At 37.5% G+C, this 16,112-nt stretch overlaps 1 protein-coding gene across 5 annotated transcripts in view; it reads right to left on the bottom strand.

The window, feature by feature from the left end:
- The window catches only part of numb (NUMB endocytic adaptor protein), a 103,155-nt gene that overhangs the window by 38,951 nt on the left and 48,092 nt on the right, over positions 1 to 16,112 (bottom strand). For all 5 annotated transcript variants that reach the window (XM_030126109.1, XM_030126105.1, XM_030126107.1 and 2 more), the window contains exon 2: positions 4,189 to 4,325. In XM_030126109.1, coding sequence (XP_029981969.1) covers positions 4,189 to 4,314 — 126 coding nt within the window. In that variant the 5' untranslated portion in view covers positions 4,315 to 4,325. The remainder of the gene's footprint in view (positions 1 to 4,188; positions 4,326 to 16,112) is intronic.

Below are 16,112 nucleotides of genomic sequence, written 5' to 3'. Positions count from 1 at the left end.
GTTTTTACTGTTAATCTACATCTATTCATATTTTGTCCGTTTTTATTTTTTTATTCTACTTCCCTCTGTTCTTCAGCGTTCCTACACATTTTTCAAGGTCGAATTCAAGCACCTTTCAAGCACTTTTAAGGGTCATTTTCACATTTTTCCAGCACAGAACCTTATCACTGGGGTTAAATCCATATCTACAGGAATATATATATACTAAGGATTATTTTTATCACAATGATGTACTTTGTATTATGCCATAAACATCTAAAATGATGTTTCATAATAGCAAAAAAGTTAAGAAATTAAAGGCGAATGCAAAGTTTTATCCAAAAACACAGAGGCCACTTGGCGTTCCTCGCACACACTCACACCAAGACAAAAATTCAGTTAAAATTGTACCTGAGCCGACCTGAGAACACCTGGGAAGTTGGATTTTTATAAATGTGTCACCTTAATGTACATAGGTTTGGTTTGACATCTAACCTGGCAGAGTTAATACTAATAATAAATAAATAAATCACACCACAGCGTTAGAATTGCAAGCACTTAAACTAAAATTATTATTGATTAATATTGAAAGTTAAGGTGCAAAAGAATTGGCCAAAAGGACATTTTCAGACACTTTTATTGTAAAAACGTGATAGTTTGTAAAGGATCCAAAGGCTCTCATTTACAGATGATGGACGATGACATCATCCATGGGGTGAACGCCGTCTGCCAAATTGATTAATCTGATCGTCTACAGAGCGGCTGTTAATCAGCAACGACAGCGCAGAGGACAATGAGAGACGCTTTATGGGGTCGTTGTGGAGAGGAGATGTGCTTGTGTTCATAGACGGGTAAAAACTGGATCTCAAATCTGGGCCGTTTTACATGAACCCTTTAACCCCTGATGTGTCTGTGGTGAGCATTCTGAATGTATGATTTATTTTAAATATTTCAGAAAAATTCAATCGTTTGCTCAATAGGAAAAATTTCAAATTGCGTTGATAGAATAGACCTTGTTCTTTCCATAGACATCTGAGCATGCTCAGTTCACCCCCCCACCACCTGTGGAATGGGGGGTCAAACACAGAGCAGTGAGTGAGACCGACTCACTATAAAAACAGACGGTTTGGACTTTTTTTTTTTTTTTTCACACCAAATTTCCTTGTGTTTTGTTGTTTTTACTGTTGTTCCTAGTGTTGTGGAGATTTTCCTTTCTTTTTTTTTTTTGTTTACTGTGTTTTGACTGAGTTTTGAGCCCAAAACAAAAACTACTGGGCCCAAATTCAAATATGTGCTGCTTATTTAATTTATTTGACTTCATTTTAGTTTGTTCTTCACATATTTTTTCGTGTTATTTATTATTTTGTAAATATTTTATTCATTCTTGTTCATTTAGTTGCATATTTGGTTTATTTTTCTACATTTTATTTTTCTGTTTTCCTATTTTTCTTCAATTTTATTCAGTTTGCGGATTATTTTGTTCATGTTACTTATGATTTTGGTAGTTTCTTATTCATTTTTGTTCATTTCATTGATCACTTTGGCTGTATTTCTTCATTTTGTTGCTTATTTTCTTCCCTTTTTTTGACTGTGTAACTGCTTTTTGGAGTTCTAAACAGGTGTCAAAAAGCAACTGAACTGATTAAAAAAAAAAAAAGAGCCCAAAACATAAACTACTGGGCCCAAATTCAAATCCTTGTTGTTGTTCAGTGTGTTCCAGTTCACAGTTGATGTTCAACATCCTAAATCTCTTATTGATGTACTCAAAAAGTTATGGACGGATTTTCATGAAATTTTCAGGAAATGTTGATACTGGCACAAGGAGGAAATGATAAAATTTTGGTGGTAATTGGGGGGGGGACACACACACACACACACGACACTGATCTGCCTTGGTGGAGGTCTGTGCTCTCTGAGTGCTTTTCTTGTTCCACCTGTTTTGACTAAAACACAGTAAAAAAACCACTGAAGAAAAGGAACACAAGCACATACACAGCAGCTTTAATGAACCTGAAACAGATGCAGAGTCACAGCAGCACCTTTACCTGGAATCATGTCTCAGGGGTTAAAGGGTTAACACACACACAAAACATCTAAATATACCAGATCAACATTGAGACTTTGTGTCTGTTGTAAGAGCAGACGCTCCACCCTTCATCACGTTCTTCCACCTTAATAACATAATCACTTCCACCTTCCCTCACTGACGGTATTTTCGATTCTCCTTCCTCCTCTGAAACCGGAGCCTACAGCCTCACAGGTCACTCAGGTCGGTTCTGCAGGGACATATTCCATGGCCGTTCACACCACCTAAAACCTCCTCTTCAGATCTTAAAGTTCTCAGTTCTGCTTTACTGAGGGAGGTGAACATTTGGACTCGTGATGAGAGGAAGTGGACCGTTATGCTTCTGTTTGCAAAGTGAAAGGTTTTGTTGACAGAATACAGTGAAGTGTCCACTGTCCACTGAGTTTTCTACAGGCACTGCTGAGGATTACAGCTGCACACTCAGAGGGTTTACACCACACTTACAACTAGAAAAGCCCTCGGAGAGCACAAACCTCCGCCAAGGCAGATCAGTCCACCCCCGCCCCACCAATCACCACCAAAATTTAATCACTTGTTCCTTGTGCCAGTATCAACATTCCCTGAAAATTTCATCCAAATCCGTCCATAACTTTTTGAGTTAACTTGCTAACAGACAAACAAACCCAGATGAAAACAGAACCTCCACTGTTCCTTGGTGGAGGTAAAAATGAATTATTACTTTAGTCCGACTAAAGCTGGACTACATGTAAATGTGTGTAATAGTCAAGCTAACACACCCAGATAATGTAATTAACCCATAAAGACCCAAACATCCACTGGCGACCAAAAGCATCTACTGATCTAACATACACTATATGGACAAAAGTATGTGGACACGTTGAATTCAGGTTTAGAGAAGCACTTCCATCGACAGCATTTCAACCTGTAGTAAGATTTAGACTAAAAACCTAAAACTAACAGAAGTGAGTCCATGGAACAGTTATTTTCATCATCATGTACTGGATGATCACAGACTAGCTTTAATATTTCATTCAAGTCAATGTGAGGGTTGTAAACATTTATCTCCCGAATCGTTAGCCTCGTAGCATAATTGCCTAAGTCATTCACTATATGAACAAAAGTATGTGGACTTGTCTTATAATATTCACAACTTTTACTTCTTTCATAACCAGTTCATCAGACACTATGTGGACAAAAGTATGTGGATACATTAAATTCAGGTGTTTCTTTTCTAACAGGGGTCTGGGATACAAAACAATAATGACTAATGTCAGAATATAGTTTTATATTATGGGATAAGTATCATTGCATTGGTTAGTTTGGTTTAAATTGTTATCTTTTTTTCCCAAAATGACTCTGATATGGTTTGGACTTAATTTCTCTTAATATTGATGTGTTTTTTTATCCATGACTATGATTTTAAATGTGCTACCTCTAAAATTTCTAAAATACTTTTCATGCTCTGACTGTAAATAATAATTTTCTACCACAACTAACCATCCACTTTCTTCACATCTCACTGAAAAAGAAAAACCTACCATTAAACTTTAAGAAAATGTTGATGTTTTTATCTCAAATCAGCTCTGGACATGATGTGTCCCAATACTTTTGTCCATATAGCTTAGAAACTTAATTTAAGAAAGATTAAATAGAGAGAAAAATTCACTTGGGAACTGCCAGAAAACAACCACCGGGTCCTTATGGGTTAAAGTGGGTCTACTCCTGCTAACTGCCTAAAACGAACTAAAATTACCCTGATGTAGCCTGAGACTAAGACACAGTCTGATTAAATGTCTTAGTTGCCTGTCTGCAGAGAGACGCTGTATATATTTACTAACCGCACATGCTGTGAATTATGTTGTTTTCCAATTATAAAGAGACATTTCATAATTTTGCACTTTATACTTGATGATTTAAGCGTTAATCTCTGAGAGCAGAATTCCACCGTGCACACACATCCCACAGATTAGCTTGCAACCTAGATAAAAGCTGTGTTCACAGTCTTTGAATGCTTATGATTAATCACAGGCAGCGTCCTTGGGGAACCAGCAAGTTTCTCGGAGGTTTGTATGGGTTTGTGTGTGTCTGAGATGTGTGTATGTGTGTGTGCGTCAGCGAACGAGCAGGTGTGTTTATGTGTGAAGCAGAGTGGGTAGAGTCACCTTGACTGCGAAGCTGCATTTGCCGCTGCGGACCGCCTCCTCGTCCGTTTGCCACTGGTGCGGTCGACTCGACTCCGGCACGTACACGTCTTTCTTCCGGCGGAAGCTCTGCCGTAGCTTATTCATTGCTGAGCCCCCTGTGAGGAGAAAGAGACAGACACAGTTAATCCCAGGGTGGAAACTGGGCTGTAGCAAAGCAGCAAAGAAGCACAACTGACTCTGAATCTGAACAACAACATGGAAAAATTAAATAGAACCAACGCCGCTGTAGCTCACAGGCAGGTTCTATCAAGAATCAATAATAATTTTTTATATAGTAACAACGTGTGAGGTTGTCAGGTTCTGTTCTATGTTAGAGTCCTGTGATCTGGATGCAGGAGATCAATCTGCCAATAGAAGTGGGTGGTACTTTCACTGGAGGAGAACTCAACTAATTCAATCAGAGTCCATATATGACTTCCATCAGTGATCAGTAGGAACTATATTGATATCTGAACCATTTACATGTTATAAACCATCAAAATATGGACCATTATAAGCACAGGCACTTTTTTAATATTTCTAAAATTCCTAAAAAAAAAATCTAAATTTCTGAAAACTGTGAACAAACTTTTTAGACACTGTCACAAAGAAGATACATGAAAAAATGAAATGAATCAGACCAGTAGTTTCATCAGAGGAGATTTTTAAAAAAGAAATTGCTAACGAAGACGACGTCTTCACAGTAGCTCATGTCCCATCAGCCGGTGAGATATAAAAAACAAAAAAACAAAAACTGAAATATGAAGCAACTGAAAATGTCTAATTTCACCAGTTCATGTGCTACTGATACTGCATGTCAACACAGAAATGAGTCAATTTCCTGTGTTTGGCGAAGAACCAGAAGTTTCACACATGTGATTGATGCAGATCAGATTCACTTTCATGACTTCAGTTAAAAAACAAAAGCCTTTGTGAAGCAGACAGATGTCGTCTCTGACAGAGGAAGAGATTTAAGACCATCAGTCTGGTTATGCTATTTATCAAAGCAGCCTCATTAAAGACAAAAAAAAAAAGTAATTGTGTAGTGGTAATTTATCTTCCAAAGATTGAATTATCATCTTTACTTGGATCTTTAATGTTGTTACTGTATCAGAAGGAACTGGATTTAGAGCATTTAGTAGAAACAGCAGTGATAATTAAACAGGTCCTGGTTAAAGAGTTCATCAGTCTGTCAATTTATCTGCGAACAAATACAAAGTACAGACAGACTGTAACATGTACGAGAAGAACAAAGTGAACAAGACGAAAAAGAAAACAAATATGAAGAATTAGAACATGAAGATAAAGATGAAAAAGATAGAGATGAAGATGAAGATGCAGACAGAAGAAGACGACGATAAAGACGAAGAATTAGATAAGGACAAAGCAGATGAATGAGGACAAAGGAGAAAAAGACAGACAAAAAAGAAGAAGACGAAGATGATGATGGAGAACTGGAAGATGAAGATAAAGATGACAAAGATGGAGATGAAGATGCAGACAGAAGACACTGATGAAGATGAAGACGAAGACAAAGAACTAGATGAGGACAAAGAAGATGAAGAGGATGAGGACAAAGGAGAAAAGACTGACAAAAAAGAAGAAAAAGAAGATGAAGAGGAAGAACTGGAAGATGAAGAAAACGATGACAAAGTTGGAGATGAAGATGCAGACAGAAGACACCGATGAAGATGAAGACAAAGATGAAGAATTAGATAAGGACAAAGGAGATGAAGAAGATAAGGACAAAGGAGAAAAGAGAAAAGAGAGGAACAAGAAAACAAAGATGAAGATAAAGATGACAAAGATGGAGATGAAGATGAAGACAGAAGAAGACAACGATGAAGATGAAGACAAAGAATTAGATAAGGACAAAGAAGATGAAGAAGAGGACAAACGAGATGAAAGCAGTGGAGAAGATGACGATGACAAAGGAGACGAAGACGTGAATGAAGTAGAAGAAAAAGAAAAGGAATCGTCCATAGTCTTGACAGAATCAGTCTGATTATTTCTGTGGGAAAAATGAACCATAATATAATATATTCTACAACATATCGTTATCCTCATAGTATAACTGCACAAGTCATACAACTATATACAGACAAAAGTATTATACCCAAGGAGGGTCTGGAATACAAAATGATAATGACAAATGTCAGAATACAGTTTTATATTGGGATAAATATCATAGATATTGATGTTTTTATGTCAAATCATCATGAACAGGACATGTTACAGCTGCAGACATGATGTGTCCCAACATTTATGTCCATATAGTTTAGAAACATTAATATTTCCTTAAAGTTTAATGGTAGATTTTTCTTCCTCAGTGAGATGTGACGAAAGTAGATGGAAATCAACATTTACAGCCAGAGCATGACAAATAGTTTAGAGATTTAAAGGTAGAGCATTTAAAATTATAGCTAGTCATGCATTTAAAAAAAAATCAGTTAACCTGTGGCTGTGTGTTATTTGTGTCATGATCATGGATGCTGTCTGTCCATATGTGACGTCTGTTTACATCCCTGTCTGTGGTTCTGTGCTCATGTATTGTGTGTGATTTATTGTATGTGCTGCTTTTGTATGTTTGGATTATATGTGCTGTCTCTGTATGATTATACTCATGCTTCACAGTTCTCTTTTATCTTTTTTGATTTATCTTGTCTCTTATCTGTCTCAACGCTCTCTTTTTTATTAATGTGCTGTAATATATTGCTTTTTTTAGGGGGCCTATTGTCATCACGCTGGGGACTGCAGCTGCCCCTTTTTACTGTTACTGACACAGTTAATTAATTGGGATTGTCCATGATACAATAAACTAAAAAACTAAGTGTTGAGAGAAATTAAATAAAAATCATCTCTGAGGCATTTTGGAAGAAAATTTAAACCAAACTAACCAATGCAATGATATTTATCCCAATATAAAACTACATTATGACTTTTGTCGTTATTGTTTTGTATCCCAGACCTCTGTTAGAAAAGAAACACGTGTCCACATACTTTTGTCCATATAGTGAATGACTTGGGCAATTATGCTATGAGGCTAACGATTGGGGAAATAAATGTTTACAATCCCCACATCGACTTGAACGAAACATTAAAGATAGTCTGTGATCATCCAATACATCAGTGGTTCCAACCTTTTCTGTCTCCTGACCCCATTTTAACATCACAAATTTCTGGTGACCCCAGACATTCAAAACAGAGACATTTTTTTTGCTAAAATTAATTTGTTTTTGATTATGCAATAGTTTGCTATATATGTTGCAAATACAGGTTAATTTTAGAAGACGTTTAGTCTATATAATGTATATTATTCTGGACGGAGGCAGTAAAGCCAGGTGTAGATTACTGCAAAAAGGGAGAGTCTGATTTTCCTTGGTCAGGATATGTACAGTCAGTCCAGCTTGGATTTACAAGGCTGACAATTAATACTGAACAAACAAGAACTCAAACTATGAATTATGAAAGAGCTGCAGCATCTGAAACCGACCACAATGAACATTTGACAGATAAACAGAACCACAGTGCTTCAGTTTCAGACTCACAGTTTGTCTTTTATGGATTGGGACTGTGTCTCTCAACCCCCCATATATTTTTAATTAGTAAGTTTTTATTCTATTTTTATCAATTATCAGTCAATTAACAGTCTCCTTTCCACTGACTCCTTGTGGGAAGTTAAAGTGTTTTTTTACGATTGTGTTTTTACAACTGTTTGTTTTTTTAAGTTTGTGGAGAAGGAGGACGGCTGTGTCAAAGTTGTGTGGGAAAGAGAGAGAGAAAAAAACGGGGGATTTGGGGGGAAACGGCTTCCAAATGGTGTGAACTGAGCCTCTAATGTTCTTGTTGGGGCTCCTCATTCCACATACGGATCAGTGTGTTTCCACGTTATTTTAACAAACCTGTGTGTTCATTTGCATTTGCAGATGGATGTTGATTTCTAAACTAAAAGACTGTTGTTTGGAATTCAAGGTGGAAAAATAGAGTTCTTTTTCTGGCACGTACTAAAGGTCATGATCATTCATGAGCATTTCTACTGAAGAGTTACCATGTGAACTTGTCACAAAAGAAGTCTTTATTTTTATGTCTGATTTCTATCTATCTATCTATCTATCTATCTATCTATCTATCTATCTATCTATCTATCTATCTATCTATCTATCTATCTATCTATCTATCTATCTATCTATCTATCTATTACTAGAAATTACAGGTGACCCCATTTGAATTCCAGTCGACCCCACGTGGGGTCCCGACCCTAAGGTTGAAAAACACTGCACATGATGATGAAAATAACTGTTCCATAGACTCACGTCTGTTAGTTCTAGGTTTTCAGTCCAAGGTTGAAACACTGCCGATGGAAGTGCTTCTCTAAACGGTGCATGTGTGTGTTTTTGGCTTTGGCAGGAGATTAAGAAGCACAAAAAAAAAGCTGGGAGCCAATTAAAAGTTGCTGATCCAAACTGGAAGTGAGAGGTGCATCCATCATTGAAAGTCTGGCTCCGGTTCATAACCTGGCAGAGCAGAACCCACTGGGCCGTGGAAGTCCCACCTCCACCACGTCCACGGAGAAGACACCCCCCCCCCCCATTTAACAGGTTGGACCCAGTCCTTTCTGAGCTGGATTAGAGGCGTGTAATCCGGGACGGCTGAGTGTCCGCACACACAGGACCCCAGAACAACGGCCAGTGGAACGCTCGTGCACCTACGAACCGTGTGTTTGCATAATGAAGGCCGTCCTGTGAGCCGCTCTGGGCTGGATGGAGACGCTGTGTTTGAGGTGAGGCTCTTATCTGTCCATGCCAGGCCTCAGCTCTGTGGGCAGCAACACAATCAAGCTTTTTCAGCCCTGACCAGACCGCCGAGACGCACACAAACACATCACACTTCCTGCTGTCATTAACCCTTAGATCAGAGCTGTCCAACATAGTTTAGTTCAGGGGCCACAAACAGAACCAGAGGATCTCAAACAGGACGGAACAGTAACATAAGAAGATAATAACCTGGAAATAATGACAACTACAAACTTTTCATCATGTCATTTTACTCCAAAAAAGTAAAATGACATGAGGAAAATGTTTACATCCAAAAAACTATCCTTTAAAAAACGTGAAGAACATGAACAACCTGAAATTTCTTCAGGAAAATAAGTGTAATTTTAACAATATTATGTCTCAGCTTATTATTTTACACATGTACATTAAAACTAACAGATCACAGTGGATCTACAAATACACAAAGATGTTTAATAACAGGAAGGTTATTCACATTTTTTTTTTGTTAAAGGATAGTTTGTACATGTCAACATTTTCATGTAATTAAACTTTTTTTTTTTTACAATAAAACAAAGACAAAAAATTCGGAGTTGTCATTATTTATAGGTTATTATTCTATTATTTTACTGTTCCGAGCCAGTTGAAGTTCAATTGGTTTGTATGTGGAAACTGAACTAAAATTATTTCAACATCCTTTATTATTAATATCTCAGTGTAATTCTTGCATTTCACAAATTCACTCCTTAGGCCAGATGGGACCCTTCGGTGGGCCGGTTTCAGCCCACGGGCCGTATGTTTGACATCCCTGCCTTAGATGCATAAGTGGGTCAAAAATGACCCTGTGAGGTTGTTGTCTTGCAATACGTTTGTGATGAAAAGTTAAAAATTCATAGTCCAGGTATTCCTCAAAATACATGTTACTGACATCATGCTATTTTAATGTTTAACTTACATTTTATAGATTTTATGAAATTGTACTTTTTGTATTAGTGTCCCAGGCTTCCACAGGTGGGTCAAAATGACTCGCATTCATTTACAATAGAATTACATCTGTACCTTTGATTCATTCATTCAACAAAAAGACCAAAGAAGGTGTAGACACAATGAACCAGATGGTTTACACCTACACCTGCTACCATCACACAAAGGTTTAAAAAACATCATAAAACTGTTAAAAATGCTAAAAATATATATTTATATTAAAATTAGAAAAAAAATTCAACCATGAAATCCGTCTTTCACGGACCAAAATGCAATAAAAATTATTTATAATATGACAAAAGTGGAATAAAAACAAATCGATTTTAATGAGGGTCATTTTGACCCATTTATGGATGAGTAGAGGGTCCAGACACTCGTACATTTACAAAGAGGCTGGTAGAGGACCACTGACCAGCTCACCTAACGCCTTCAGTGTACGCCGATGTGTTACTGCACCTCACATAACCCAAGTGAACCTAAAAAAAGACGTGTGACTAAATTAAACCTGCTTGGCTGCATTTTGTGAACTGAATACGCCTTTGAAGACGTTGGTTAGTTACTTGGCCAAATAGGTGGTAATGTGTCCTGTGAGCCACCAGCCAGAGTCTGGGGAGTTTTGGCTGAGACTGCCTCTGTTCTCACATGATCTGTAATGGAAACTCTGACTTTTGTGCACTTCAGTTCAACTCCTGAGCCTTACTGGAGACACAAAGTCAAAAGAAAGGCTATAAAATGAGGCTGAAATTATAAGAAACAATGTGCAGACAACATACTATGTCAGGGGTGTCAAACATATGGGATGGGGCCTAAACTGGCCCCCTAAAGGGTCCAATCTGGCCCCTGGGACGAGTTTGTGAAAATGCAAAAATTACACTGATGATATTAAGAATCACTGGTATTAAAATCACCTTCAGTTCAGGGGTCACATACAAACCAATGTGATCTAAAGTGGGTCAGACCAGTAAAACACTATCATAAAAACCTAGAATTAATGACAACTCTGGCAAATAATGACACATTTTTCTTAGTTTTACAGCAAAAAAAAGTAAAATTACAGCATGAAAATGTTTACATCTACAAACTATCCCTTAAAAATGTGAATAACATGAACAACCTGGAATGTCTAAGGAAAAATAAGTGTAATTTTAACAATATTCTGTCTGTTATTAAATGTTTTGTGTGTTTGTAGATCCACTCTGCTCAGTAAGTTGTAATACACATGTGTAAATGATAAACTGAGGCAGAATATTGTTTTATTGTTAAAATGACACTTATTTTTCTAAAGAAATTTCAGGTTGTTCATGTTATTCACATTTTTTAAAGGATAGTTTGTAGATGCAACATTTTCATAATGCAATTTTACTTTTTTCACTGTTTACTGGCCCAGGCCATTTTGAGATCCTATTGGTCTGTATGTGGCCTCTGAACTAAAATGAGTTATTTTTGTGCGACTACATGACAAACATTACAACGTACAGATCACAGTGGCTCTACAAACCCACAAAACATTTAGTAAAAGGAGTAACATTGGTAAAATTGCATTTACTTCTCTTAAGACATTTCAGGTTATTCACCTTTCTTGTGAAAAGTTAGTTTGTAAATGTTTTACATTAACCATCCGTAGACAAAAACACTGGTTTACGTTCATCTATAAAGCTCTGCTGGGTAAACTCCCAGAATGCCTCAGTAATCTTCTTTCTGTTAGCTCTAGTAGTTTTCATTTATGTCCCTCCAAGGGGTTTCTTTTGACTGTTCCCCGAGTTCTGACAGACTTTGGAAAAACAGCATTTTCCTACCATGCACCATGGTTGTGGAATAATCTTCAAAAAACTGTAAAACTACACACATTCATTTCTATTAATGATTTGAAAAGTATCATGGAGAATGCAGTGAAGGAGGAACGTCACTGTTTTTCTTGATGCCGTTATAGTTGAATAGTTGTTATTGTGTTTTATTGTTCATTGCGTATCATGTAAGTGTTTTATATTGTTTGGACTCTGGACGGCTGCTACCTTGGCCAGGTCTCCCTTGCAAAAGAGATTCCTAATCTCAATGGGACTTCCTGGTTAAATAAAGGTAAAATTAAAAATAAAATAAAATAAATGTCAACATTTTCATGTAATTTTACTTTTTCCACATTAAATCAGAGAAAAATTTGGAGTTGTTATCATTTATAGGTTATGATGAAAATATTTTACGTATCTGACCCACTACAGACCAAAATAGGGCTTTTGTAGCTGTTTTGCATTTCACAAATTCATCCCACCCTTTTGCGGATTGGACCCTTTTGCGGGGTGGGCCGTATGTTTGACACTCCTGCTCGAAGTCTTACTGGAAGGGACTCAAACACAAAACTAGAGAAATGAAGTAACAGCAGGTATTAGAATGTGTCCAAAAGCTAAATGCATCTGCAGATGTGGAGATAAATGCAGCGAGTCCAATACCGTCGCAGCGTCCGTGTATGGATTTGGCTGCGCTCGCTGACAAACAGGTTGTAGCCTAAAGTAGGGAGAAGTGTTTTCAAAACAAGACGGCTGAGTGAGAGGGAAAAATATTGCTTCATCCCTCTCTCCTCGCTCTCTCGTAACACTCGGGTTTATTTAGGTCATATCATGTTTGGGCTCACTGCAGTGCCAACGACAGGCTGCGGAGTGAAGAGGAGGAGCAGCAGGAAAACACATTGGTCTGCAGCGTCTCGGCTTCTCTGGTGCGACAAATTAAAGCGTCCGTTTCCACAAAGCTCGGCGCACGTTTGCAGTAACATTCTGTCACATGGAGTTCAGCCGTCATGCCTTTACTAAGACATCTTAACAGCACAAGTGTCGTCTCTTCCACCCAAAAACTAGTTAGTGTGTTATATTCAGAAGTTTCCTAAGGTTAAGGGTCTATGTGTAGTATTTATGCTTTGAAATACGTAAAAAAAAAAAAGACCTAAAAGTACCATTAGAGTTCAGAAAAAAAGAGCTGTGAAGACCTGCTTAAGATACAAATGTGTTGGATTGTACAGATATGAAGTCAATTTATGTCCAGCGAGAGGCCGGGGGATTTATGTGACCACTAGAGGGAGTAGTGAGTCACTCTGCTGGTCTAACATGGTGAGGAAAACTAACACCAAAGCATCAGAAAGTGACCAGATGGGATGAGAACCATTAAGAAACAACTTTTAGAGTGATAAAACTAGAGTCATTGTGTTGTTTCCATTGGACTCAGCTGTAAATGTAAAGAATGGAGTTTAATGGTTAAATGTCAGCATTTCTTTTACACAGGTGAGTTTGATTCTAAGGCTTATGAAGGTATGAAGTTATTATGGGATGTTTTTATCTTTGCTAAGTTGCCGTTTGTTGATCCACGGTTCAGACTAAACTGTGACAGTTCTGACCTTGTTTGCTGGATTCAAACAGATCTTTAGTTCAGCTACTGACAACACAAACCCAACAGAAAACAGGTGATTAGTGGTTTTACTGTGGCTGTTTTCAGTCTAAACACAGAGCTAAGCTAACAGAGCTATAATGTAAACTATCAGCTGATGCAGCACATGAACATTATAAGACACAGTGTTATTTTAGCAACTGTTAAAATAAGTGTCTATGAGTTTTAGTTTATAGAAGAAAACTTAATGATTCCATAATACAGATGTGGAAACTATGAGCTCTGTACTTTATTCAGTGACTGATTCAGTCTGTGGATACATAGGGTGGATTCGTTGGTGGTTTTGTCTTAAGTGTGTTCTGGTACCAGACTGACCCCTGGTGGTCAGAATTTGGAATATCAATACGACATAGAACCCCTTTAATCTGTTAAACCCTGAACCATTTGTTTCTAGTCCAATTAATTTCAATGTAACACAAAACAATGGATTAGCGAAAGAAGCTTCACTCATATAAAACCAAGTTCTGATCATAAAACAGCAAAGGTAAAAAAATAAAACAAAAAAACAGTGAAGGTGAGACAACATTCGTGCTCATCACTTCATAAAGAGGCTTTCATTCGTGTTCGTCTTTGTCTCGTTCAGTGAGTTTTATTGGTAGAGAAATAATCCTTCTACTGTTGGATCCGCTTAGCGTTAGCTTAGCGCTGCAAAGTTTGTCTCATTGGTTTGCATTTTTAATAAATTATTCATGACATACACTAGTCTCAGACCGTTAGCTTGTTTTAGGTATTTGTCCATTTAAGTGTATGTTGTTTGACTTCTTTGACTTGTGTACTGTTTCCCGAGAATATTTTTTTTACGTTTTAGCTGATGTTCTCATTTTGTGGATGTATAGAATTTATAGTAGACGAGTTTAAGAGACTACACACAGACAAAACAGCCCACCTTTATACTTTAGCCACAGCTTTGTCAAAAATCTGACTCGAGCTGCAAATATTAACATTAATTAGCCAGTTAATAGTTAATTTAGTCCTTTAAATGGCCAGACAGCTTGTTTAGCCAAGACGTAATGATGCACAGAGATCTTTAGTGTGATACTATGTGACCAGGACTCTTGAAAATTTGCCAGTAATTTCATTTTCTTTATATTTTTCACAAAAGCAGCGGTTGTGTAAAGCTTCCCGAAGGCTTGCTGGTAAAAAATGCGATGAAGTAACCACTAACTTGCATGTAACAAAACAGATTTTTGGAGATGTGGAAACATTCCTGTTTTATTTTCACCTCTCAGGTCAATATTGACCCTTTCATGTCCCATAGGCTTCAGTCTCATCCTCAGGCATTTTACAGAAACCTACCCAGAAGACTTAAACATACAGTTATTCTACCGCCTGCTTTCAACCCCCACACACCTTCTCTCCTGCATCCAGTGATCTAAGGGAGATAAATGCGGAGCGAGAAGAAATGGAAGTGAAAACATATTTTTATGTGTGAGGGAAAGAAAAATGTTTGTTTACATTGAGCGAAGCCGAGCATACGGACCTGCAAAGTGTGTGAAATGAGAATATTCACAGGGCTGCGGTGTGAGAAATGATGCCAAAATGTACGATGTTCGCTACGAGATGAAAAGAAGTCTGACTCACTGAACAAGACGTTACTGCTCTTAAGGGACGACATTAAGCTCAAGGCTCGTTCTTCATTCTTTCTACCCTTTATATGACTTTTAGACTGACACGTTGATGGGATGAATCTGTGAATAATCTCAACCGACAGAGCTCATCAAGTTCTTTGAGACCTCTGCATGTACCTCAAATAATGCATGAAGATTGGTATTAAACTGAAGCAATGAACTACAACTGCAAAACTGAGGTCTGAGTGAAAAGACAGGGATTAAAATATGACATTCAATCTGGCCTGGTGCTTGGTGGGTGGTGGGTGGGTCATGTGAGGTGGGTTTAACCCCGTGTCTGGAAAAGAGCCAGAATGTGAAGAGGAGGAGGCGATGGAGTGGCGCTGAGGGACGGGAAAGATGGACAAGGGAAGGTGAAAAGAGGGTAAAAAGAGGGAAAGTTAATGAGGAGGAGAGGAAGAAAGAAGGAGGACTAAGAAGCAGAAAGGAAAAAGTAACAAAATAGTTCCAATATCCCTGTATCTCAGCAGCATTTTCTATTAGGAATCAATGTCAGGTTCTGTCTCTACGTTCCAGTCCTGTGGTCTGGATGCAAGAGATCAATCTGCCAATAGAAGTGGGCGGGACTTTCACTGGAGGAGAACTCAACTAATTCAATCCAAGTCCATATATGACTTCTATCAGTGATCAATAGGAATAATATTGTTATCTGTAACCATTTGCATGTTATAAACCATCAAAACACGGACAACTAGATGTAGAGGCAAATTTGTAATATTTAAAAAATTCAAAAATCTAAGTCTGAAAATTGTGAACAAACTTTGTAGACATTAGTCACTTTTCCATTGACCATCAAACTGCGCAAATATAACTTGCACATCGAAATTTACCTAATGGAAAAACGACAATTTTGCCAAAACTCTCGTTTTTTGATTAAAAGTTTTTGCCCTGGCAAGAGGTTGTTTTTTTTTTTTTTCGGGCGTAGCGCAATTGGGATATCATACAAAACTTTTTACACAACTAGTCACGTGAATTAAAAAAAAAAAAAAAGGATGTTGACAGATGTTACAACAAGTGAAAAAGAAAAGTTTTAAAACAAACATGGTGCGGTATGTGTGGACACACCAGGAAACCCAATCATTTTTTAATT

This window comes from Sphaeramia orbicularis, chromosome 22 (assembly GCF_902148855.1).
Source record: "Sphaeramia orbicularis chromosome 22, fSphaOr1.1, whole genome shotgun sequence".
NCBI classification, from domain to species: Eukaryota; Metazoa; Chordata; class Actinopteri; order Kurtiformes; family Apogonidae; genus Sphaeramia; species Sphaeramia orbicularis.
The sequence above is the reverse complement of the archived record's forward strand: the minus strand, read 5'-3'. Positions and strand labels throughout refer to the sequence as shown.